Source organism: Ambystoma mexicanum, chromosome 5q (genome assembly GCF_040938575.1).
Source record: "Ambystoma mexicanum isolate Mex_15411 chromosome 5q, UKY_AmexF1_1, whole genome shotgun sequence".
Classification (NCBI taxonomy): domain Eukaryota; kingdom Metazoa; phylum Chordata; class Amphibia; order Caudata; family Ambystomatidae; genus Ambystoma; species Ambystoma mexicanum.
In genome coordinates this window covers 940,538,384-940,564,107 of record NC_090933.1, presented here as the reverse complement: position 1 = coordinate 940,564,107, position 25,724 = coordinate 940,538,384, and the positions used below count along the sequence as shown (strand labels likewise).

The 25,724-nt window shown below is 46.7% G+C and overlaps 1 protein-coding gene across 9 annotated transcripts in view; it reads left to right on the top strand.

Moving 5' to 3' along the window:
- The window catches only part of UBR5 (ubiquitin protein ligase E3 component n-recognin 5), a 2,447,509-nt gene that overhangs the window by 1,819,333 nt on the left and 602,452 nt on the right, over positions 1-25,724 (top strand). For all 9 annotated transcript variants that reach the window (XM_069621460.1, XM_069621458.1, XM_069621459.1 and 6 more), the window contains one exon: positions 4,143-4,386. In XM_069621460.1, coding sequence (XP_069477561.1) covers positions 4,143-4,386 — 244 coding nt within the window. The remainder of the gene's footprint in view (positions 1-4,142; positions 4,387-25,724) is intronic.

The window sequence follows — 25,724 nt, the reverse complement described above, 5'->3', positions numbered from 1 at the left end:
CTTCTTTACTGCTTACGGGACAACTCCCTCCTCCCTTTGTGTTAGCCTACATAGGATGCGGCAAGTCGGGAAGATCTCGTCGCCCAGGAGGCAAGGCCGCTGCCAAGCAGGACTGTACCGGCCATAGTGTCGGGCCCCCACCTGAGCACCCCGGTGGGAGGCCTGCTGGCGAAGTTCATCAGCGTGTGGGAGTCCATCTCTGCCGACCGATGGGTGCTCGATGCCCCTAGAGTTTGGAAGGAAAACCACATCCCTCAACTGCTGCTGGAAGTAAGAGTGATGCTGAAGAAAGGAGCCATCGTCCCAAAGAGGCTCCGGGGCTCCGGAGTGTACTAACAATACTTCCTCGTAAGAAAGAAGACCAGCGGCTGGCGACCCATCCTGGACCTTCGTCGTTTAAACAAGTACATCAAGTCCCAGAAGTTCCAGATGGACCCCCTCTAGCACATGCTGGGCCAGCTGGAAGACGGCGACTTCCTATCGTGGCTGGACTTGGAGGATTCCTACTTTCACATCCCCATTCTAAAATGACATTGAAAGTTCCTCAGATTCGTAGTCCAAGGGCGACACTACCAGTTCAAGGCCCTTCCCTTCGGATTGAAGTCTGCACCCAGGGTATTCACCAAGTGCCTAGCACCAGTGGCGGCGCGGCTGCGCCTGCAGGGGATCCGCGTCTACCCCTACCTGGCCGATTGGCTCATCCGAGCAAAGACAAGAGAACTCGCCATCGGGCACACAGCGAAGACCGTCCAACTGCTCATGGATCTGGGATTTTCCATCAACTTCTCGAAATCCCACTTGGTTATGTCGCAAGTCACCCTGTTCCTGGGAGCCAGGCTCGACACAGTGGCGCGATTGGCCTCTCCGTCGGAGGAAAGGACGAAGGCCATCCTGGGCAAGGTGCAACGGCTTTCGACCATGGACATGGCCAGGGTGAGGTCCATCAAGTCCCTTCTCGGCATGATGTCCTCATGCATCTACCTCGTGCTCCTATGCAGGCTGCGGATGATTCCACTGCAAGAGTTCCTCGACGCCCATTGGATGCAGTCAGCGGGCAACTTCGAAGACAGGATCCCGCTCAACGAGACCTTCCGCCAAGCGGTCCGATGGTGGGGCAACCGCGTGCATCTGGCAAGAGGTATGGATTTCCAGACCCCGGCATTTCAGGAGACGGTGACGACGGACGCCTCCCTGGAGGGATGGGGAGCGCACACGGGAGATCTCCACGCAAGAGGCCTTTGGCTCCCGGAGGAGAGGTCACTACACATCAATGTCCTGGAGCTCCGAGCCGTGATCTGGGCCATCAGGTCGTTCCTCCTGTCCCTCAAGAGCAAGGTGGTAAGGATTTTCACCAACAACACCCCCACGATGTTCTACATCCGGAAGCAGGGAGGCACCAGATCCCCAGCCGTATCCAAGGAAGCCCAGGATCTATGGCACTGGGCCGTCGCCCAAGGGATGTTTCTGGTACCCTTCCTTCTAGCAGGAATAAAGAACACAATCGCCGACTCACTCAGCAGGGAACTGCGCTCGTGCCACGAGAGGGAACTGTGTCAGGATCAAGTGGATCTACTCTTCCAACGATGGGGCAATCCCCAGATCGACCTATTCGCGACGGCGACGAACACCAAGTGCCGGAGGTTCGCCAGCAGGTTTCCCCAGCCGGGGAGCATGGGCGATGCCTTCTCATTCCCCTGAGACGGCCTGTTACTGTATGCGCTCCCACCGTTGCTGTTGCTGCTGCGACTCATCAACTCAGACGGTCCTGGTACAGGATGATCCTCGTCGCACTGGCTTGGCCGAGACAGATCTGGTTCCCTGACCATCTGGACATGTCGGCGCCTCCCCCCCCCCCCAGTCAAACTGCTGACTGACACGGATCTCCTCAGAGATGGAGGTGCCATCCTCCACCACGACCCGGGGTCGCTGAACTTGCAGGCCTGGCTCCTGCAGCATTAGAGTTTGGAGGGTACGATATCCCGCCGGACTGCAAGGACGTGCTTGCAAAGGCCAGGGCGTCCTCAACTCTCAAGTGCTATGGACACAAATGGAAGAGGTTTTCTGTCTGGTGCCGGGCACAGAAGTTTAACCCTTCTGCTTATTACGGCCCCTCAAGTGCTGCCGTACTTGCTATCGCTGGCCAAGGCGGGGCTGGCCCATGGCTTCATTAAAATCCATCTGGCAGCTATCTCCCGCTACACTAGAATTCCGGGGTGCTCATCTCTGAGGTCCCATCGCCTGGTGGAGGAGTTCATGAAGGGACTGTTCCAATCGTTCCTGCCGGTGAAGTCTCCGGCCCCGGCGTGGGAGCTCAACGTGGTGCTGACCAGGCTCATGGGGCCGCCATTCGAGCCGCAGCATTCGGCACCGTTGAAGTACCTGTCGTGGAAAACAGCATTTCTTGTGGCCATCACTTCCGCATGACGAGTGGGAGGGATCCAGGCCCTCTCCTGCAAGCCTCCATACCTAACTTACCCTGAGACAAGGGTGGTGCTGAGGACGCACCCCTCCTTCATGCCCAAGGTGCCGTCGGACTTCCATCTCAACGAGCCCTTGGTGTTACCTGTTTTCTTTCTGTCGCCTTCGTTGCTGGCCGAAAGGACTTTTCACTCGCTGGATGTAGCTAGAGCGCTGAAGTTCTACGTGGACCGCACGAAGAATTTTCGAAAGACATCACCGCTGTTTGTGAACTTTGGACCTGTGAACCAAGGGAAGGCCCTCTCAAAGGCTTCCATTTCCAGATGGCTCTCTGGCTGCATCATGCACTGTCACCGGTTGGCAAACCAACCGTTGCCCGGCAGTCCAAGAGCCCATTCGACCAGAGCGATCGCTGCTACCACAGCGTTCCTATCTGGTGTGCCCCTGCTGGACATCTGCAGGGCTGCTACCTGGAGGTCGACGCACACCTTCACGAGATTCTACTGCAGCGACCGGGATACCAGGGAGGAGTCCAGAGTCGGCCAGGCAGTGCTGCGCAACCTGTTCGCCTGAAGGTGGGCCTGGTGAAGGGGTAAGAGATGCTTAATGTTGAGTTGATGTAATTGCTTAATGTTGAGCCTTGCCACCTCCCGTGGTTGTGCATGTGTGTACTGCTATGTATTCTTGTATTCATGAGCATGTGAATCCATGCCAGACCCCATGCTGGAGAAGGAACAAGTTACTTACCTGTAACTGTTGTTCTCCAGCATGGGTCGGGCATGGATTCACATGCAAACCCTTCCTCCTACCCCTCTGCGGCTCTTCTCTTGGTTCTACTGCCACTTTACGTTCTACCAAATCTGAAGATGGCTGCCAGAGGGAGGGGCTTAGGTAGAGGGCAGTCATTGGCTGGGGGCAGTATGACCCAGAGACCAGTGATTGGTTATTAGGAGAAAGACATTTCAGAAACAAAACTGAAACTGATTTTTTCTTTACCGAGGATTCCCAGCCTGACGACTGGGAATATTCATGAGCATGTGAATCCATGCCAGACCCATGCTGGAGAACAACAGTTACAGGTAAGTAACTTGTTCCTTACTGAGGTAGTCCACCTCAACCCTGTGTTTGACTAGGGAGCGGGTTTTCAATAGGGCAATTTTTAAATCGGGTAATTGTGACGAGGCTCTGTATTGTTGGGTAAGTTGTTTGAGAAATCCTCATTCTTTATAGTTAAAGGCATCGATTGGCCATTACCTGGGGTTATGGATCCCTGGGTGATGATTTGCACCACAGGTAGAGTATCACCGATAACTGTTTTAATACTATTTGTTTTCCCATTACCTGCATTTGAGGACTGCAGAGACATTAGACAGTCTTCGTTGGGACATTTGTCCGAAGCTCTATCATGAACATCTCTGAAGCTTTCAGATAAGAAAGCATCAGCACATAGTGCATCGAGGGGCATGCAGAGCATTTGCATAAACCATAGTGCCAGAAATACTCAATTAGAAAAAGGCAGCCTGAGGCTACCTAAGCAAACAATACTATAGGTGTGCGATCCAAGTAATATTTGAACACAATGCAATTTAGTGCTAAAAGTAAAATAAGAACGAGTGGAAGAAAAGCAGAAATGTGAGACTCTTTCCTAATCGGCAGTATGCAGATTGTTGGGCCATAATTAACTTGTACTTCATAGTTTATCTAATTGTTTTTGTCTGTTCTAGGTTGACCGAGATCGAGACCTTCTAATTCAGCAGACAATGAGGCAGCTCAACAATCACTTTGGCCGAAGATGCGCTACAAGCCCATTGGTAGTACACAGAGTTAAAGTTACGTTTAAAGATGAACCAGGAGAGGGTAGTGGTGTGGCACGAAGTTTTTATACGGCCGTTGCACAAGCCTTTCTTTCAAATGATAAACTACCTAACCTTGACAGCGTTCAGAATGCCAACAAAGGAACTCATACAAGTAAGTGTATCATGTAAAAATAAAAGTAATATACATTACAATACAGCCGTTTAAAAAATAAACCGTGACTCTTGTAGACTTGGGGAGTTTTGTATGTTTTTAGTAGACTTTTATATTTCTAATAGTTTGCTTCCTTTCACAGATTCCTAATCTTCAATATATTTCCCTCCGTCAGCTGATCTTGTAAACATTTTCCCTGCTGCCAGGGGGTCCATGTCTGCTGCGCTCTAGATCGGCGACTCCTTTGTTTATCCCGTCATTTTATGCACCCTATTAGCGAGGAATCCAATTTTGGCTGGGCATCTGAAGTCTAATTTTTGGACCCCTCTACTCCTTTTACTTTTTCCCTTGTTATTGTTTGCGGTTCCTAATTTAGTTTGGTGGTCAGGGGAACTTTGAAAGTTCCCCTGATACTACATCCCTTTTTACCTTAGTCCAAGGTATATGGTATTGAGTCCCACATAAGGTGCACAATCCCTTTTTGCCATAGGGTTATTGTGTCACCCTACATTGGTTTTTAGGACTAGGCTAGTGGCAGCGAGTATTTAATTTGGTCTTCACCAGGGGGCAAGTGAAAATTCCTGCTTCGGAAGTCCAGTGTACCTTCATGTTAGCCATTGCAATACTAAGAGATGTTTAAAGTCCTACTCTTGGCCATTTTGATTTAGGGGTTGCCTTTGTTCCGGGAAACCATAAGGCAGGGCATAAGTTGGCAAGTTTTCCCACATGGGCTCTTTGTGAGCTCATGATGGCAGCCTCCATGGTGGTTTGTGCTGGTTTTAGACTGGTTCTTGGACTTGGGTAAGCCACTACACTTCATGTGGGGGGTGAGCCTGGGTCTTTAGCTGTTTTGGGGGCCAACCTGATTGGCAGGCTGCAAAACCTTTGTTTTAAATCCTTTCATGGGATTGGTGGGCTGGCAGTAGCCAGCCCCTTTTGAGTGTAGGAACATATATAGGGTGAAAACCTGTTCCTGTGCTCGGAGCTGCTGAATATTTGAAAGGTGAGCAATTGTTAGGCAGAATTATATGCAGTACCCTTTGGGAACACCACACACAATTAGGACCACAAGTGAATATACAAATTCACCTTTGGTACAAGCCTGTACTACACAGTAAAGTGGTAGCGATGGCTCAGCAGACCAGACTTATCTCAAGAGCAAGTGAGCAGTATCAAATAGTTGCACAAAGGACAGCAATTACTATGATTCCAACAAACACTGACCCAAAGTTTCCAAGTAAAAGAATATACATGTATTCACTTATCAGTTATATAACATTTCACTAAAGTAAAGCAGTTTAAAAATCATACTCCTAATACACCTCACCACTCCCAATAAGTTCCAGACAAGTTAAGCTCACAAAATGAAGTGGGAGCAAAATGGCACTCCAGCTATTTAACATCTTAAATGCCACCGACGAGCCGGCTCGTCGGTAAAAACCGCTCCAGGTTGCCACCGACGAGCCGGCTCGTCGGTGGCACTTAAGGGGTTAATGACGGGGGAAATGTTGGGCGGGTTTTGCGGTGGGTACCGCGATTTTAAAAAAAAACCTGTGGCACTGGGGGGGGGGACAACAATGGCACTTAAAGGGTTAAAAGGGAGGGAAAGACGAAGTTAATAGAAATTGAACCACACCAACAAGTAAGTACTCGAGGCAATTGAGCAAGAGAAACTACAGTAATAGAATCAGGTAGAAAAGGCTTAGGGCCAAAGTCAATGGGTCAAAAGTCTTTTGCTCAAGATCACAAGGTTCAGGGTAGTTTGCAGTAAAGTTCGTGCCACGGGTCCCGGACGAGGTTGGTTGGCAGAAAAGTTAATTCAAAGAGAAGAGAAGGACAAGCCCTCGGATTGGAGATAGATTTCAAACACTATCACCGCGGCTGAACGAAATAAACAACCGGATTTGCACAGTACCTTAAAAAGGAGAGGGAGCTGTAGCTGAGGCGGATGTTCCGGGTAGTTCCTGCAGGCTCACGGTTCCTGAAGCGACTGTCGGACTGACAAGAAGTAGGAAGACTGGAGGGTCCTGCACTACCCAGGGAAGAAACCAGCACCAGTGCAAAGCAACGAATAAAAGGTGCGCTCCTTCAAACCCAAGCAGGGTCCGACCTTCCTGGCTATCTGGCCCACTGTAGCTCTGTACAGCGGATTTGACCAGAAGAGGGGTCCTGGCTTCCAGTTTGGGCAAATTGGTTGGTCCCACCAGCTCAAGGGAAGAAGTTTCCTGGAGGATCTTCTGTCGTCCGATTCTGAAGATTCGGAACTGCAGCAGGGCTTCACCGGGCGGTTCAGTCGTTGTCGGGGTCCTCTTCCATCAGCTCCTCGTTGGTTCTTTTGTTCCAGTGGCGACTGCCTTTCCAGTCCCAGAGACCTGCTTTTTATGTAGTTCTCCCCCATTCACACAGCCTGACGGTCAATCACACAGCAGGGTGGCTGTCCTGGCAAGGACAGTCACCCAGTTAATCAAACATTAGTGTGACGTCGGTTACCAAGGGAACCCATGGCAGGGGTCCTAAAACCCCACCCTTACATCCTGCCTGCCTACCCAGACTTTCAGGCGCCTTAAAGAGGGCTTCTGTGCAGAAGCCCGCGAAAAGACGGGGAAACAATGGGACCAAACCTAGTTTGGCACACAGAGTAAAACACAAGAAATACTTTAACAAAAAGAAATGGCGAATAAACCCAGCCGGAGCCGAAATAAAATATATTTGGTCAAGCGGGTTTATGTTCGAGGCTAATAAAATAGCCTAAACAATACCATGGTTGTATAAGATAACCGCGGTACGAATAATAGGGTAGTTACCACTGTCACCAGCCAAGTCTTGATGAAAAGGGAGCGAAACAGTGCTCCAAGAGAAACAGACACAAAGGGATAAGAATTAACCCTTTCCAATACTCCATGTAAGATGGTGTGTACTGGGTTTCTGATTTAAAGAGACTGCATAAAGTTAATGTCAACTTTACATGTTTCTGGGAGACAGTAGTCAGTTCCAGAAAGATGGAGTAAATTGGCGTCTAAAAGACAACCCTGTGTCACTACACTGAAGGTGCTGTGTAACACACAAAAAAATGATGCGCATGGAGTAGGTGAGGCTCCAGAGCCCAAGATCACACAAATGGTCAAAACACACACAGCAAAACGCATGTAAGAGTGGGAAAAAGGCTCACACTCTTACCAGGTGAAAAAATAAACCCTAGAAATCCAGAAAAGCTGCTGAGGGACTCATTAGGTAAGGGAAATCAGCCATTTCTGAGAATTCTCCCTAACACAATTCATTATACGCTAAGAGGGGTGGATGGCACTGTCAAACTATTTTCTATCAGCCCCCAATATGGTATTGAGGTGAAGACGCATGCTTTAATGCTGAACTCTATCAACACAAAAGTCAAACATCTGAAGGCCTACCTGGCACACATAGCCCAAAGGGAAGTCGGTCCTATGGAAATTGAGCAACGGGAATATCCTATTGAGCCAGATAAAGAAGACCCCATTGTCATCGAGGACTCACTTTTGGAGACTTCTGCGTCAGGGTGCCAGACTGCAAGGTACGAAGGAGGGTCCTGAAGGGGTCTCTTTAGATAATCTGAAACTGCAAGACAGGGAAGAGTGGCCTCCTGATCCACCAGCTACTCACTCGCCAAAAGGTGGACGGGGGGGAAGAAGTCGAAAAAACAGAAGCCTGCACAAAGGAAAAACATTTCATCACGCCAATATATGTGCAACCTTGCGATTCTTGACTTTGTAAAAAGAAAGTGGGGTATTGCAGAAAAAAGCAGCTGCAAGTGTTGACACTGCTTGCAGAGCAAGCAACTTGTGATCCGCGGTGACAGGGCCTTACCCCCAGGAGTAACCTTCGACCAAGCCCACCCAGCTATTGGACACAGGGGGGTGTCTCATTCGAATGCTGTGGTCGATATAAACCCTAGAGGTGCCCATTTGCACGTCCTAACCCGTGAAGGGGCCCTCGGCGGTAACAATTCTGAGGTGGAGGCACAAAGGGTCTCAATGTTGAGTTCTAGGGGAAGGGTGGAGGTGGGGGGGCAAATTGAGTATAACACAATATTCACTGATCCTGAGGTTGTGATGATCCTCCCTCCCCCCGCCCTCCAGTGGCCATACTACTTCACGGCAACCGTCTGTTGCTGCCCCTTAGGCGGGGGCTGTGTAAAAACACCCTTATAAACAAGCGGGCCAAGATGCGGGTGGACAGACAGAGGGGAAATGGCCCATAGGGGATCAGGGGGGTCGGTGCTCTTTGGGGAATGTCGCACCACCAGCTCCTAATTGCTAACCAACTGCGATTCATAAAGCTGGGACGTTGGGAGCTGGGTGGATGCTTTAAGGGTGAGGGGTCGAACTTGAATTTGGGAAACCTCCTCAACAAACTGTATACACCTATTGAGCAGAGGGGTGAGTGGCGGCAGTGGTGTATCTTTTGATACGTGATGGGGGCCGGCACTTATTGATTTTGACTCCCTAAATTCATTGTTCACTAAAATATCAATAAAATTAAATTTAAATCGTGGGGGAGGAGTCAAGACAAACCCAACAGTTTACAGCGCAATATCCTTGAACTTTCAAGTTTGCTGGGGGATTCAGTCCCAATCTGTTTAAATTGTACGAATGTTCTTTTGATTTTTGCTGAATTCACGTCCCTGCGTGCTTTGTTTTCGGCAGACATTGATAGTGCTCTTTCTGGCGGTAGATGTTTCTGTCCCTGGAGAAGACTTCTGTCTCCTGTTGGTTAATAGTTATTAGCATAAGGGAGTTTGTCCATTGGAGGTATTAATTCATTGTTTAACCGATCTTGTCTCCTATTGGTAGTCGAAGAATAGTTTCAGCTGGTTATTTTTGGGGTGGATCTCAATGCTAACTGCCTCCTGCAAGAACCGGTGTCAGACCTAGGTGATACGCAGTTTGCCCTGCCCGGTTTGGATTTTAAAGCCCAGGCAGGGATGAAATGGCGTGCCACAGTTTCCGGGGGTTTGAAGCCTCTGAACAGGCAAATGGGCGATCTAATTTTTGTGGCACAGGCTCTTTTTGAGCTGTTGGGACTTTAGTATTACCAAGAACATGTGGAGTGAACACAGTATTTTGACTGCCACCTGTACTCTGAAATTTAAGTGCAAGGAACAAATGGTGGATGGCCCTACAGACCCGACAGTTTCAATGGGACGTAATAGGTTTCGGTGGTCTCCACGTAACGTCGGGACCCTAAATAACATTCCTAACTGTGTGATGAATTTGTCCACTCTTGAATGGAAAATTATGGGTTTTAACGTGTACCACTTTGATTCGACAATTGAAGCAATAATGTCAGATTTATTAAAGTCTGGTGGCCCAGGTTTAGGTAAACGTCTCAATTCTCACTTGCACACTTATGACGAATCTGTGGTCATAATGAAATCTACCATCAGCCGAGAAATCGGAGCAATTGGGCGATCCAGCTCTTCTGGGTTCCTGCAGCTTGCTTTGATTAGGTTAGTAAAACAAAGATACAAGAACTTCTGATCATTCAAAAAAGTTTCCCTAATGCAGAAGGACACAAAAAGAGCCAATGCTACAGGTGTTAATCAACAAAGATATAGGTGTGTTCTAGTCGCAGATTAATGGCAATGATGTTGCTCTTATTCTCTCGCAGTCCAATACAGTGATGGAGAAAGAATGTGTCAGTATTTTTCCGACCTTTACTCCTTGGGTAAAGCCAAGCAGGAATTTCCAATGCTTAAACATTCGCCGGAATTCCCCTCAGGAATCAAGTTAAGGGCTGATGCAGGAAGGGTTCTTGACCTAATCAACTCCTGTAAGCCCTCTAGGGCAGCCGGTCCAAACGGCTTGACCAACTGTTAGGCAAAGTTTGAATGCAGTGCCCTCTGTTAACACTACAAACAAATATGACTACAGGTATAGGCAACCCAACCTTTGGTATAAGCTAGTACTACACAGTTTTGGTAGCGTGTTGAGCAGCCAGGCTCATCTCAAGAGGGAAAATGTAAGCTGTAGTGGGGTTATACAAAGATTCAGTTACAGGTATTCAAATAAACTCTTACACTCAAGATTTCTTGCATACACAATTAATAATGTATTTATCAGTCAGTTATAAAGCCTTCTTCAGAAGAGAGCAATAGAATAGTAACACACAAATATACTTCAATACTGTACACTTTGAGTTTCTGAATCAGACAAGGCCCTTTTGGGATGGCCCACAGACACAGCCTACACCCACAGGTGACTTCAGTAACATTGGGGGCTGGGAACATTAATACCTTACTGTTGGCATTCAGAATACTCTTTAAAAGTTGGTAAAAGGCAAAGGTTATTAGAACACAAGAGACCACAAATATTCTTAAGCAGTGCAGATAGTCCACTAGAAGAATCATTCAATTCAATAGGCTAAGCCAAAGTCAATGGGCAAAAGTCTTGGATAGGATAAAGCACTACTGGTAAGTAATGGAAAACTCTTTGCACAAGTTCTTAGGAGTCTTTGAAGAAGAGAAGAATCAAATGAATGGCCACAAGCTGATTAGACTTGTGAGTTGTGGAAGGTACAAGCACTTCTACAGTAAGAGGGAAGTTCTTAGACTTCTTTTACAGTACCTTTGTAAAGAAGAAAAAGATGCAGCTGAAGACTTCTGTTCCTATGCAGCTCTGCAGATCTCACTGTTGCTGGGCCTCAGTCGAGGGAGGACGTCAGGGGGGAAGGGGGGGGGGCTCATGCACTGGCACTGTCAAAGCTGGCAACAGGCAAACTTTACTTTCAGTGGCTGTTTCGCGTTTCAGCTCCTTGCGGTACCGCAAATGGCAATAAGCGCAGTTCCTGGCTGTCAAGGTGGACTTTGCTCACAACTGAGGTCCCGCACTCAACTGAGGGGGGGGATCAGTCAGGCTTGGTCAGTCCTACTTCGTGGGAGTCCCGAGGATCTTCCAAAAGCTTTAAGCCAGCTTACAAGCAACACACACAATCTGGTGTCCCTCTCCCTCGCTCTACGGTTTCCTGCAGCAACTCTGAGGAAATTCAACCAGCTCCTAGATGGGTGTCCAGGTGGCTTACCTGGCAGTTGATTAGTCCCACCAACTCAAAGGGAGAAGTCGTCCTTGCAGGGGCTTCTCTGTCGATGCAAACTTGGCAATTCAGACCTGCGGCTTCACTGGGCAAACCAATGGTCCAGGAGTTGCCTCAGCTGTCCTCTTCTAGCTCTTCTTCGGTTCCTTAGTCCAGTGGTCGACTCTGCCTTCCAAGCTGTTAGGCAGAATCCTGTGCAGTTCCCTTAGGGAGCATTACAGAAGATTAAGACTACAGGTATGAGTCATAAATCCCCTTTGGTATCAGTCTGTACCACAAACATTTAGTTGGTAGCTGTGGCTAAGCAGTCAGACGATCTCAAGAGGGAGATGAGCAGTATTCAGGGTTTACGCAATAGGGCTACAGTGCTATGGCGCAAGGAAACACTGACCAAAGCTTTGTATTAAAAAGAATATATTTATTTTACACACTTCTAGTTCAACACATTAATCACAGTTTATAAAGCAAGTTAAAATTAGTCAAGAAAATTATACACAGCTCCCTAGATAAATTGTAGACCAGTTTAAGCAAGAGTGAAAACTGAGCAAAACTGCAAAGTGAAAACCAAACACAAATGGCACTCTAGCAATTTCTCACAAGGGAGGGAAAGCACATGTTATACCGAAATATCTTCTTACACACCCTTGCAGCACTTCCCTTAAGTTTGTGAACAAGTTTAGGCAAGGCAGTACTTTAGCATAGAGAATACTTAAATGAAAACCGAGCAAAATGGCACTTCACAATCTTAAAAAGTGGGAAGGAAAAAGTGGTTATAAGAAGTAGGTGCACCAACACAGTTCTAGTTGAGAAGCAATCTAGAGAAGGCAGTTCTAGCAAATTTAGCTGGAGTCAATAGGCCTGTGCCAGAGTCAGTGGTACAGGGCAAAGGCCCCCGGAGCAAAATGTTCTTGTAGCTGCAGTCAAGTTTTTGGTTAACGATTCCAAAAGGTGGATGCAGAAGGTGAAAGACGAAGTTTAGAAGATAGGGGTGGCCAATCCAACAGGTAGGTAAAGGATTTAAAACGCCTTTAGCACTACCACGTGAAAAGGGCGGCCTGGCGGAACAATGTACCTTAATATGAAGAAGTGGCTCCTGCGGTGGCTGCTGTTCCTGGTAGCTCCTGCAGTTCGGGGGATCCAGCAGAGGAAGAGAGGTTCTCATCGTAGAGGAAGGTTCAAGTTACTGCACTACCCAGGGATGAAATTGGCCGCAGTGCTGCCTGACGAATAAAAGGTACGCTCCTTTAAATCACGGTCCGGGTGGACGTTTGCCTGCCTATCCGGTCTCCGAGTACAGGGTACTGGCGATTCGACCAGGGCAGGTCCAGGAAGGCGATTGGTGAACTGGTTCAAGGGAAGAAGGCTCTTGCAGATGAGGATCTTCTCTTGTCGTGTGGAGAAAAGTGGTGAGACGCTGCAGCAGGGCTTCACCAGTGGTTGTCGTTGCAGGTGTCTTTTGGCTTCTCTCCTTTTCGGCTTCTTGGTTCCAGTGGCGACGTCTTGCTCTTCCAGTCCTCAGGACCCTGCTTTTATGCAAAAAGATCCCCATTCATACAGCCTGGCTGTCACTCACACAGTGGAGTGGTCATCTTGGCGGGAGACCCTCCAGCCTATCAGGACAGAGTGCGACATGGGTTGCTGATGTAACCCTGTCCAGGGGTCCTACGCCCCCTCCCGCACAATGGACCCACCCCAGACGCGGTGGCGCTGAAAGAAGGGCTTCTTGGCAGAAGCCCGCCAAAAAGACGAACAAAGGATCCCCGACCTGGGTTAGGAGTTTAGAAAAAGACAAGAGAAAGAAGTTATATTAAAGTTCTGGCAAATAAAACCTACCGGAGTAAAGTTAATATTAAAATAAACCGGCGGTATGTTAGAGGCTGTCAGAAAATGTGGTAGCCTTGAACAATGGGAAAATCCCATAGGGAAATATTTGCGGTCGAATATTTAAAGTAGTAAACACTGCCACCAGCCAGAAACTTTTGAGATCGGGACTGTACCGTACCCTCTCGAAAATGAACACCAGGGAAAAACTATTAACCCTTCCCAGTACCTCCATAGTAAGATGGGTTGTACTGGTTTAGTTCATAAAAATTGACTAGTAAAGTCAATGGGGACTTTATATGCCCTGGGAGACGGTAGTCAGTCCCAGGGAATGGAGTCTATGTTTGGGGGTCACTATGACACCCCTGTGTCACTGCACTGAGGGTGCTGTGTAACACGTGTGTATAAAGATGGTTCCTATGAGGGTGAGAAAAACCCCATAGACATTAAACAGAAACATAGCCTAGAACACACATAGCAAAAATACCTAAGAGTGGAAAAAAGAGTCACACACTTAGCAAGAGAAAAAAACAAACCCTTCAAATCCAGCAAAGCTGCTGGGGGACTCTATGGGTAACGGAAATTAGCCATAAGATGAGAATTCTCCCTAACACAAGCCAAAAGACTTGCCTTTTATTCAGTTCTCTCACATTAATTCCAGTCTAGCTGTCACTCACCCAGCAGGATGGCTCTCATTGCCAGTCAGCCAGCCAATCACCACAGAGTGCATTTGGGTCTCCTAGGAGACCAAGCACAGGGAGTTTTTGGCACCTCCCTCACTTCCTGCCTACCCCAGACACTCTGGAGCCAGAGGCGGGTTTCACTCCTGAAGCCTGCCAAAGGCGAATGAACAAAGAGACCAAACCTGGTTTGGCGCGCAGAGAAAAACTCTAGAAGGAGCTTTCCACAAAGACATGGCGATAAAAGAAGACCAGGCACCATTTTAAAAAGGCTGGCTGGACGCCATTTTGAAGAAAATGGCTCCCGCGGTTACGGTTACCAGGTCAGTGACCGGTTGCGGTAAATGCAAACCTTGGTAGTTCAAAAAGAAAACCACAGCCACCAGCCATTTCAATGAGGAAAGGGTAATATAAAAAATGTTACATGAGCATTTAGACACATGGGATAATAAGTAACCCCTCCAGCACTCTATTGTAAGATAAGGGTGTGCTGGGTCTAGCAAGTACAATGCTAAGTAAAGTCAATTTCACTTTACTGCTCTGGGAAACAGTAGTTTATCCCAGAGAAGGTATTTAAACCTTGGGAAGTCTTAAAGACTTCCCTTTGTCACTGCACTGAAGGTGCTGTGTGACACAATTGTAAAAGATGATGCCTATGGAGTTGGTTAGACTCCATAACCAAAAAGAAACAGTGTGTATAAAATCACATTAAAACACACGAGAGAGTGGGAAAAAGGGTCTCACTCTCTCCAGGTTAAAAGTCCTCAAATTCCAGCAAAGTTGCTGGGGGTCTCTAAGGTGGATGGATTTGGCACATTTTCGAGAATTCTCCTCAATATCAACAATTCCCTGAGGGCAGATCCTTGTAATTGAACGAATGCGCTAGTTATTTTGTTTTATAGCATAATTGAGTTGAAAACTTTTCCACCTTCCTGGTAGACCACCTTTGTTGTCCCCATATTTAAGAGGGGTGCAAGATCCGATCCAAAGAATTATACACCCATTTCGCTTTTGGATTCGGAGAGCAAGATTTTAGCATCCCTCCTGCTTTCTCATCTGGTGTTATGTTCTGTCCAGGCGAATAGGCTCTCGAAATTCCAGACCAGCTTTTGGAAAGTCCATTCTACCAACATTAATGGGCTTGTGTGGAGGGCCATCCAGGAACTGCATTGGTCGGGTAAAATGGCACCCACTTATGTCACGTCAAAAGGTATATCAGGCGCCTTCGATCAAGTTAATTTAAGGCGCCTTTGGTGGAAGCTAGACACTTGGGGGTATTCCAAAGGGTTTGTTGAGACTCATTATTGGCCTCCACTAGAATTCAGGAGTACTGGTCAGTTTGAACAGGTAAGGTTCTATGTCTGCTCATATTTCCACCGGTTCTGGTCTGAGGCAGGGATGCTCTTTGGCACCCTTCATCTTTAGTTTATATGTATCAGATGTGAACAACTATCTGAGCTCTGCCACTTTTGTTCCTCCTAAACTGGGCCACGTCAAAATTCTGTGTTTGGCATACGCTGATAACTTTTTATTGTTTAACTCACAAGTTGGCATAAAGAGGTTATTGGTCTTTTTTTCGAAGTTTTCTGAAGACAATGGTCTTTATCTTAATTCGTCAAAAAGAAAAATTCTTCTCTTGAGTCATAGTACGAAAGGTTTCTCCAGCATGGTATCTGGCATGGATTCTCATGCTCATGAATATTCCGTCATTAGGCCAGGAATCCTCTGTAAAAGAAAAACAGTTTCACTTTCACTTACAAACTGTATTTCTCCTCTAAACCAATCAGTGTTCTCTGGGTCGTACTGCCCTCAGCCAAATGACATTCCTCTTCCTAAGCTCCTCCCCGGGCAGCCATCTTCAGATTTTTACCGCACGTTTCAGTGTTGGGAGTCCTTGAGTTTTGCTCTGTGAGCTACCTCTAAGTTTTTTTGACAGAAAAAGGTTTCTATTTTTGTCAAAAAAGAGCCTGTATTCTCTTCTTTGGTTGCCGATAAGGGGATGGGGGGCGACTGTCAGTGAATTTCAAGCGCCCCTCAAGGGCGAGGATCGTCAAAGTTTCTTTGAAGTGTCCAAAAGGCCATCAGGCCTACTCCGCACCTCCGACCATGATGGAGTAGAAGAAGGAAGGAAGGTCCTTTTCAGGCCCTGCACCAGATTCTGGCTACGGAACGTGTTTGTAGAGGACAAAGACCTCCACTGCCTCTACTGTCTTCACCTGGACCACAAGGAGGATGAATCAGAGATCTGTACCTGCTTCTCCAAGAAAACGATGAAGGATCGACTCCGTAGACTGGCGGCGTGGCTGGACACCAAGGCCTCTGCCCAGTGCCGGGTCATGCCTCACCCAGGACTGGCTGGTCCGAAGACTGGGCTTCTAAGTCCTTTGAGGGCACCCCATCTGTGGGGGAGCCCAAGACAAGGCCAAGCACCACAAGTCCAGCTCCACCGGGGGCACCGTGCAAGCAACATCAACCTTCAGCCAGCGATCGAGCTCCTCTTCAAAGAGGAAATCTCCCAACCCGGCGAAGTTGCGGGAGAATCCAGGGGATGAGGAAAAGGCGGCTGACCTGCCCAAGAAGGCCCAGGCGGCACATGAGAAGTCGTCGAGGATTGAGTTGGTCGCGGTCGCTCTAACGAAGGCGAAAGGGGCTGGCCCCGTTAAGGTAACCCCTACTGCGCCCAAGGTGTCCCTGCCTCCGATGTGGGAAGCCGCCATTGTGAATGTGGGAAAGCCGGCTGGCAAGCCTGAGAAGAGGATGCCATCTCTGTGCCCAGCTCCGAACCCTCTGGGTCCAAAGGGGGAGGAGAGGCGAAGTCCCAAGCCGGCCCCAGGCCATGGAAGTTTAGTCCGTTGATGACGAGGACCTGGAGTCCCTACACACGGTCCATGAGGAAGTGGAGGACAACTGTGGCAACACCGTCGGCGATGACGGAGGGGGGAGGGTGGGGCGGGGCGTTGTACTCCGGTCACATCAGTTCCTCTGAGCGATGTATCCCTGGACATCCTATCGACCCTGCACACCTTGGTGACTGAAATCCAGAAAAGGATGCAACAAACCCCAGTCCCAGCGGCCCCCGACCAGTGTCCGGCTAAGAAGAGGAAGCATCAACCGACACCCCCGTTTCAGCCTCCACATCTGCGACGGGTGCCCTCACCCCTGGTGGACGTAGATACGAGGACAGCAACGACAATATAGTCACGGTGGCCGGATCTCTGCCGCCCGAGAGCATCCCCACCGGATGAGGTGGGATTGTTCCATTCCATGGTCGCCAAAACTTCTGAACTTTTCCAGTTTATGCCCGTGGAGACCAAGAAGGAGGGTTTCCTGTACCGAAGGCAAGAGGCCAAAAAGAAGACCATCATGGCGGTACCTCTGCTGGACAGGGTGTGGGAAGAGTGCCTGACCCTCTTGAAGAACCCCTGCATGGCTCCGGCCAAACGGGATAGGCTGGAGAAAAGGTACAGTGTGCCGGAATCCGCACCCAAGTGCCTATGGTCACAGCCATCGCCAGAGTCAGTGGTGTCGGCGATTGTGAGGAAAAGGTCGTTGAACCCTTCATAATCTTCCTCCGTCCCTCTGGACAGCCACGGGACGAAGTTGGACATCATTGGAAGGAAGGATATGTACACTGCAGCATAAACCATCAAAGCTGCCAACCTGCTGGTGATTGTGGCCAAGTACGTCAGTGAGCTGTGGTACAAGCTGGGCCCGACTATGGTGTTCCTCCCCGATGACAGAGGGTGGAGGCCATAGCCCTCTTCCAGGAGGGAGAGGTGGCTCCGGACCATGCCATCACAGTGGCACTGGCCATCGCCGACACAGATTTCTGGTAGATGGGTAACAGTGTCTGCCTCCGTCGTCAAGGCTGTATGAAGGCCACAAATCTCTGCCAGGAGGTCCAAGCGAGGGTACTGGACATGCCGTTCAACTGAGATAACCTTTTTGGGAAGATTGTCGACTAATCCCTGCAGGCCATCGAGCTGGATACGGAGACGGCCTGTGCCCGAGGCACACACCAGCAACACCGCGCTTTCTTTTGCTTCTCCGGAGGAAAGTCAAGCAGATAGACAAAGGGTTTCTCCTCGTACCACCAGACCTCCAGGTCCACGAATCAGGAGGCCTACAGAGGCCGTTGCAAGGCCTACAGTGGAGGCGGTCAGTGCTGCCATCACCCTCAGGGCAAAGCGCTGAAGCAGGACTGAATCGGCCACGACGTCCGGTCCCCACCGATGCACCCCGGTGGGAGGCCGGCTGACGAATTTCGTCAGCGAGTGGAAGATCTCCACTGACAGATGGGTGCTGGACGCTCTCGCCCACGGACATAACCTGGATTTTCAGCACAGGTATCCATGGATCCCTCCGGTGGCCCAGCAGGAGCAGCACATCCCTAAAGTCTTGGAGGAGGTACGGACCACGCTGCGAAAAGGGGCGATGGAGCTGGTTCCTCGACGACTCTGAGACTCATCAGTCTACTCCAGATACTTTTAAGTCAAAAAGAAAACCAGGGGCCGGCGGCCCATTCTAGTACCTCAAGTCCCAAAGATTCAGGATGGTCACGTTGCAGCATGTGCTCGGCCAATTGCAAGGAGGAGACTTCTTGATGTTGCTGGTCCTGGAGGACGCCTACTTCTAAGCCCACATTCACAAGAAGCACTGAACGTTCCTGTGCTTCTTAGTGCAGGGGCGGCACTACCGGTTCAAGGCCCTCCCCTTCGGCCTGAGGTCAGCCCCCAGGGTGTTCACAAAGTGCCTGGCACCGGTGGTGGTCCATCTGCATCAGCGGGGGATACATGTGTACCCGTACCTGGCCGAGTGGCTCATTCAGGCTAGTTTGTGAGAGTTGGCCATCCGACACATGGAGACAAACATCTGGCCAAACATCTGGCTGCTGAGGGATCTGGGGTTCTCCATCAATTATACAAAGTCCTGCTTGACTCCATCGCAGAACACTCAATCCAGTCTCCTGCCTAGCATTGCCATTGGAGAAGAGGGTAGCGGCCATTCTGTGGAAGGTACGACTGTTGGCACTGAAGACAGCCACAGTTCGGACCATCAAGTCGCTTCTTGCCATGATGTCGTCTTGCGTCTACCTTATCCGGCTCTGCAGGATACAGATGTGACCTCTTCAGGAGTTCCTGGACGCTTGCTGGGTTCAGGTGTCCGGAAGCTTCGCGGACAAGATCCCACTCGACGAGGAGTTCCATCGGATGATATGGTGGTGGGGTGTTCACTCTGTCGCCCGGGGCACAGGGTTTCAAAGCCCCCGTACCAGGAGACTGTCACCACGGATGCTTATACTCTGAAAACTCTGATGGGTTGGTGGTTGCAAGATTTTTAAAATCTATTATTTTTTAATTGGATACATTTTTTTTGTATTTATATGTGTCTATGCATTGTTCATATTGAGTACTTAAACCGGATGTTTTATTTTTTTCTTATTTTTGTTCTGATTTATTTATTTTCTTTTGTTGCTGGAATGTTTTTTTTTTTTCTCACACAGACTTTTTCTTTTTATGCTTCATATTGTGAAGGTTTTTATAAACCACATACAATCAAATGGAGAAATGGTCAGAGCATCTTTCAGTGTTAGGGGAGTGGTTCCTAGAAGAGTTCTGGGTGAGCTAAATCTTCAAGACTTGGGTCCTGATAGACCCTTGCCAGACCCTTCAAACACTTGGTCTCAGAATCAGGCTGCCTTCGCCAAGCCTAAGGGAAAGCATAGGCCTAAAGGGAAACACTTGGCCAGAGGAGTCAGAAACTGAGTCAGAGGGAGGGAGAATATTCCCCATGTCCTACCTTCAACATCTTTTGAGGTCGTTGGTAGAGTCCTTATTCCAAGTTTGGAAGAAGGACCCCCAGAAAATCTTGGATCTATAGGGCTCCTGAGCTACCTGGCATGCTGGTAGAGGAGATCCCTAGGGGAGAGAGAAGTATGTATCTAAAGAAAAGAAAAACTCCATTGATGGGCCTATGGAAAAATGCCTGGTTCCAATGGGAGGACTCCCCTCCAGTGAAGCGCAGCAAAGAATCCAACAGGAAGGTGGGTTACTGAGAAGTAAAGAAAGAAAGGGTTTGCTCTCAAACTGCGCACACACATAGAATAATAAACAATTGCAAATTAAATGAGTGGTTTTAATCAGAATTGGTGCAGCCTGACACGTGTTTCGAGCTTCCCGCTCTTCTACTGAGGCTGCTTGTGCAAAATTATAAAACATTGATGTACAACGAAAACATTTGTTAAGCATGATTCAATAGCAAAACAAACCAGTCCCCAGACCCAGGGCAAGGAGGCAGTTAGGGTTTGCCAAACCAACACATTGAGTATATGGTTTAAAGTAACAGACAGTTGCAACGAATGCACATATCAAATCAACCCAATTCAAAGAAAGAAAATGAAAACACAAAAAGTGCGTAATTCGGTGGAAAAAACATAACACATTATAAAACAATGAAAAGAGGGAGGAGAGAGAAAAAAGACAAAAGAACAACAACATTATTCAGTGAGAGAAGATGCTCATGGTAATCAGCCAGAAATACATGTGTAAGGCCACTGACTGTTAAAATTGTACCTTAATCTTGGCTAGTGTGTATTTTGAATACTAGAGAAAAATGCAAAATTAAAAAATGTTTTATCAAGTGGCAACTTAATGAATCGAATACGATAAAAAGAGGGGTTGCAAATATATTGCGTCATAGAAAATTGTTTTAATATTATATATATAGTTTTATCCCACTTACCAAAGGTAGAAGTTGAGTAATCTGACAAAGTTAGGCGTGGGCTCCCTATAAAGCAAAAGACGGGATGGCTATTTATGTAGGAATCTGACTGACTAGATTTCCACCTAGCAGTCATTTGAAAATAAAGAAATGACATACCATTATTTTGCAGTTGCACGAATGAATTTTCAGTAAATTATTATCTTGCTGCAGCACAGGCAGGAAACGAAGAATGCAGGTGCGGCAAGAGCCAAAGAAAACAAAGCAACAAAAGGTCAATTAGCTAATTGAGTGGTTTATCTCTGTGGACATCTGAAGCAGCAAGAATTCTTGCTGGAAGGGTACGTGTACAAATTGTCAACGTTGACTCACCAGTACTTTCACTGCTATGTGGGGAACTGGAGCCAAACGGGAACCCTCTGTGTGCCGAGTATAACTCGGAGATGTGAGGGAAGCAACAGTGAAAACGCCCGTGCACAGGCGAGTCACCACAGAGTTAATGGGAAAACAAGAGCGCCATGATGGACTAGTGTAGATATCATGTAAAGGAAATCATTAAGGCTACTCCATATAGACAAGGATATGTTTGAGGTGTGCGTATGCCGGAAATAAATTGCGCATGGTAAATGCACAAATAGAATTGGAATTACAAAAAAATAAATAAAAAATAAATAAATAAATAAATAAAAAAAAAATTTTTAAAAAAAAAATTGCGAGACAGAAGGACATAGATCCGGAAGACATTAGTTAATTAATTGGAGTATGAAGTCACTTGAGCTGTCCACGGATGGCAGTAGTGTATTTTAAAACACCTGTGCCTGCATCTATAATAAAGAGTGTTGCATGTGCTGAAAAAGATGCTAAATAAAGGAAGTGCGCCTCGACCTGACTGGATATGCAAGGATTGTGTTAAAACGGTTGCGCCCATGCTAGCAAGTGTATTCATTAAAAAAAAAAAAAAAAAAAAAAGGGGGGGGGGCGCTGCACCCGGGTAGATAGCATGATAGTTGAGTAATGACATGTAAATAGCGGCTGATTACCATTGACATCCATACAAATAATCGGTACCTATTGGCATGACATGTGCAAAGACCTTAAAAAACACACGTGTACCATAACTTTTAAACAACATGTAATCACAAAAAGACAGATAGTTCATGGTCTGTGTTCAGGCCAAACTCTACAGTACGGTATTGACAAATCAATCGGGCTTCCAATTGTCTAAGTTTGAGTATCTGGTTGCCTCCACGTTGTGGAAGTGACACCTTCATCATCCCAGCAAATTTGATCATTGTCTTGTTATCCATTTGATGGGATCTTTGCCAATGCAAAGCTAGGGGATATTTGGAGTCAGATTGAGTAATTGAGTACAGATGTTCCCTGATACGAATTTTCAGCGGGCGTATTGTACTGCCAATATAGAATAGGCCGCAGACACATTTAATACAGTAAATGCAGAATTTCGAATTACAATTAATAAAAGACAAAATCTTATGTGTACCTAAGTGTCCGAAGTCGATGGAGGTAGTCTCCAGTGCATGTGAACACGTGGAGCAGCCCCCACACTTGTAAAAACCAGGGCGTGGGGGCTGGTGTAACCAAGTATGTTGCTTGGGTGGGATTGACATGAATGAAGGAGAAAGTATGTTCTTGAGGTTGTTTGCCTTAGTATAGATAAAACTTGGTGAGTTGTCCACCCAAGGAGTAATATCACGATCAAGTTGTAGGATGTGCCAATGCCGTTTGATTATATTGTAAAGCAGCGAACTATCGGAATTAAATCTAGTAATAAATTTGAGTTTCTGAGAATGAACAGTCTCGTTCCTTATTTTCGGAGTGAGTAGATCGCATCTCTTCATGGTCCGTACATCATGTTCTGCTTTTACTACTGAGCGTACGTCATAGCCTCTAGCTATAAACCTTTGGCGTATCAATGAACATTCCTGGTCGAAGTCTTTCGTAAGCAGACAATTCCGTCTTGCCCGAATGAATTCGCCTTTGGGTATATTGGAAACTACAGTTTTCCTATGACAGCTAGTAGCATGCAGAACTGCATTCACGGATGTAGATTTTCTAAAAGTTTTAGTTACAAACTGATTATCTGAGATACTGATAGTAAGGTCTAAGAAATTAACACATATGGGGCTATACGTGTGTGTAAATTGAATGCCCCAATTGTTGGAATTGAGATAAGCAACAAATTCATTTAAAAGCTCAATAGAACCATTCCAAACCAAAAGCACATCATCGATATAACGTTTCCACATGTGAATATGTGGCGTGAAAAGCTGGTTAGAGAAAACGAGTTGTTGTTCATAATTATGCATGAAAATATTAGCTAACGCTGGGGCATAACTTGCCCCCATTGCAACTCCGATCAACTGTCTGTAGTAAGTGTTATTGAAAAGAAATACATTGTTGGTAAGGGCAACAGATAGTAAATCTTTGATCATTTCGATATGTTCGAAAAACGAGGCTGAATGAGCACGAAAGATAAAGTCTATACTGCTGATTGCTTGCTGATGATTAATGGATGTGTAAAGCGCTTTTACATCAAGTGTAACCAGGACAAGATTAGGTAACATAGGCAGTTGGTTAAGCATCTGGAGAATGTGCATTGTGTCACGAATGAAAGTAGGTATGTTGTTGACTAATGGTGAAATGCATTCATTGATGTACAGGGAGGTGGGCTCCAGGATACCACCACCTCCACTCAGTATAGGTCTCCCTTCTGGTATTTTAACAAACGGTTTGTGAATTTTTGGCAGGAAATAAGCAGTTGGCATTGTCTTTCCACATCGGTTAACAGGCCTGCTGTAAGCCATTTGTCCACCACTAATTTGATTGTTGCACGGAGGGAGGTCGTAGGGTTACCAGGTAAAATTTCGTAACATCCAGGAGAATCAAGGTGGGCGAGGCCCATTGTGATGTAGTCTACTTTGTCCAGAATCACAACATTGCCTCCCTTATCTGCCTCCTTTATGATAATCGTATCAATTGAAGCCAGAGTGTGCAGAGCTTGTTGTTCTTTGATAGAGAGGTTAAATCTCGTGTTCTTTTGTTTGACAGAGTCTTGTAATTTGTGGATGTCATTGGTTACGACTTGGTGGAAAGTATCAATCAAGTTATCTTTAGGAAATACAGGAGTGAACTTCGATTTGTTTGATAATTCTTTTATTTTCAAAGTTTGTTGTTCAATATTGAGGTCATGCATCAAGTTCATTATATTCATGTTCGGGTCTAATCCATATTCATCAATAGACATGAGTACACTTGATAAAACATTTTTTAATTTTGCATTTTTCTCTAGTATTCAAAATACACACTAGCCAAGATTAAGGTACAATTTTAACAGTCAGTGGCCTTACACATGTATTTCTGGCTGATTACCATGAGCATCTTCTCTCACTGAATAATGTTGTTGTTCTTTTGTCTTTTTTCTCTCTCCTCCCTCTTTTCATTGTTTTATAATGTGTTATGTTTTTTCCACCGAATTACGCACTTTTTGTGTTTTCATTTTCTTTCTTTGAATTGGGTTGATTTGATATGTGCATTCGTTGCAACTGTCTGTTACTTTAAACCATATACTCAATGTGTTGGTTTGGCAAACCCTAACTGCCTCCTTGCCCTGGGTCTGGGGACTGGTTTGTTTTGCTATTGAATCATGCTTAACAAATGTTTTCGTTGTACATCAATGTTTTATAATTTTGCACAAGCAGCCTCAGTAGAAGAGCGGGAAGCTCGAAACACGTGTCAGGCTGCACCAATTCTGATTAAAACCACTCATTTAATTTGCAATTGTTTATTATTCTATGTGTGTGCGCAGTTTGAGAGCAAACCCTTTCTTTCTCTAATTCCAATTTCCAGTGGGAATTTGGCAGGCTCCTACTCAAGCTCTCAGCCGCAGCCCTATCACAGCCACATAAGTTACCGTTCTATGCGCTGTATCCTGCTGGCCTTTTCTGCCACTTTTTCTTCAAACCCGTTAGGCCTAGTGACACAGCAGCTCTATTCGGCATCACTATTTCTATCACCACTATGGCTGTAACAGCTGAATACATTCTAACTAGAGATGATGATATTAAGGCTCTATTTGCCCCTAGGGGCTCGACATTGAACCCTTTCAAAAGGATGACCTCTGAAGTAGAGGACTTACGATCTAAATTTATTAAGCTTGAACGCCTTAGCATCAGAGAGATCAACAAATTTTGGGAAAAGACTACCCTTACCCATTATTTACAAGAAAATAAAATACCTAGAGGCCTACGTATATTAATTCTTCCGGACTTTGAAGACCCCTTAGATAATGACCTCGCCACGGACTGGGAAAGCAACCTATCCACCAGTTCCAATAATATGCTCAAGTTACTTATTGAACATGCTAAAAGAGAACATGCCAGAATTGTCGTCCAAATCGATAGTTTGAAAGAAGAAATTGCTCTCTATGATGCACCCAGCACTACGATCGACAAGAACTATAAAACTTTATATACTCGTTTACGCAAACATCAGGATGAAGTCAAACTACGCAAATCACGGAAATTCTCACGAGATGATAGAGATTACCGTGATAACAGGGTATATACTTATCAACCTAAATATGATCAAGTATCTCGGTCTCGTACGAGTAGTCTGGCTTCATCCCTTGCTAGCTCTGAAGTCGATAGCGACAGTGACAAACCATCTTCTGAGACTAATTCGGAAACAGGTATTGCTACTTCTGAGCCTAATCTCTCTGATGCTACCGAGTCCAGAGAAGGGGAACAAATACCCATTATTCTGCCCACGCCTTTTTTAGAACAAATACGCAGGTACAAAAAAGGCAACCGCCAAGCCGCATTAGCTGCGGCCAAACAGGTTCGATTTCAATTACCTCCACCCGTCAATATTTCAACCCCAGACCCAAGCCCAGGGGCACAAGGGGCGGCCAACCAACCAGGCGCAAACGCCCCGATCGCCCAACGCAGAGTCACCCGGGCATCATACCAACAGACTCTCAGGAATCAAATCAGATAGATTTAATTCATAACTTGAGTAGTTATTCGCTCTCCT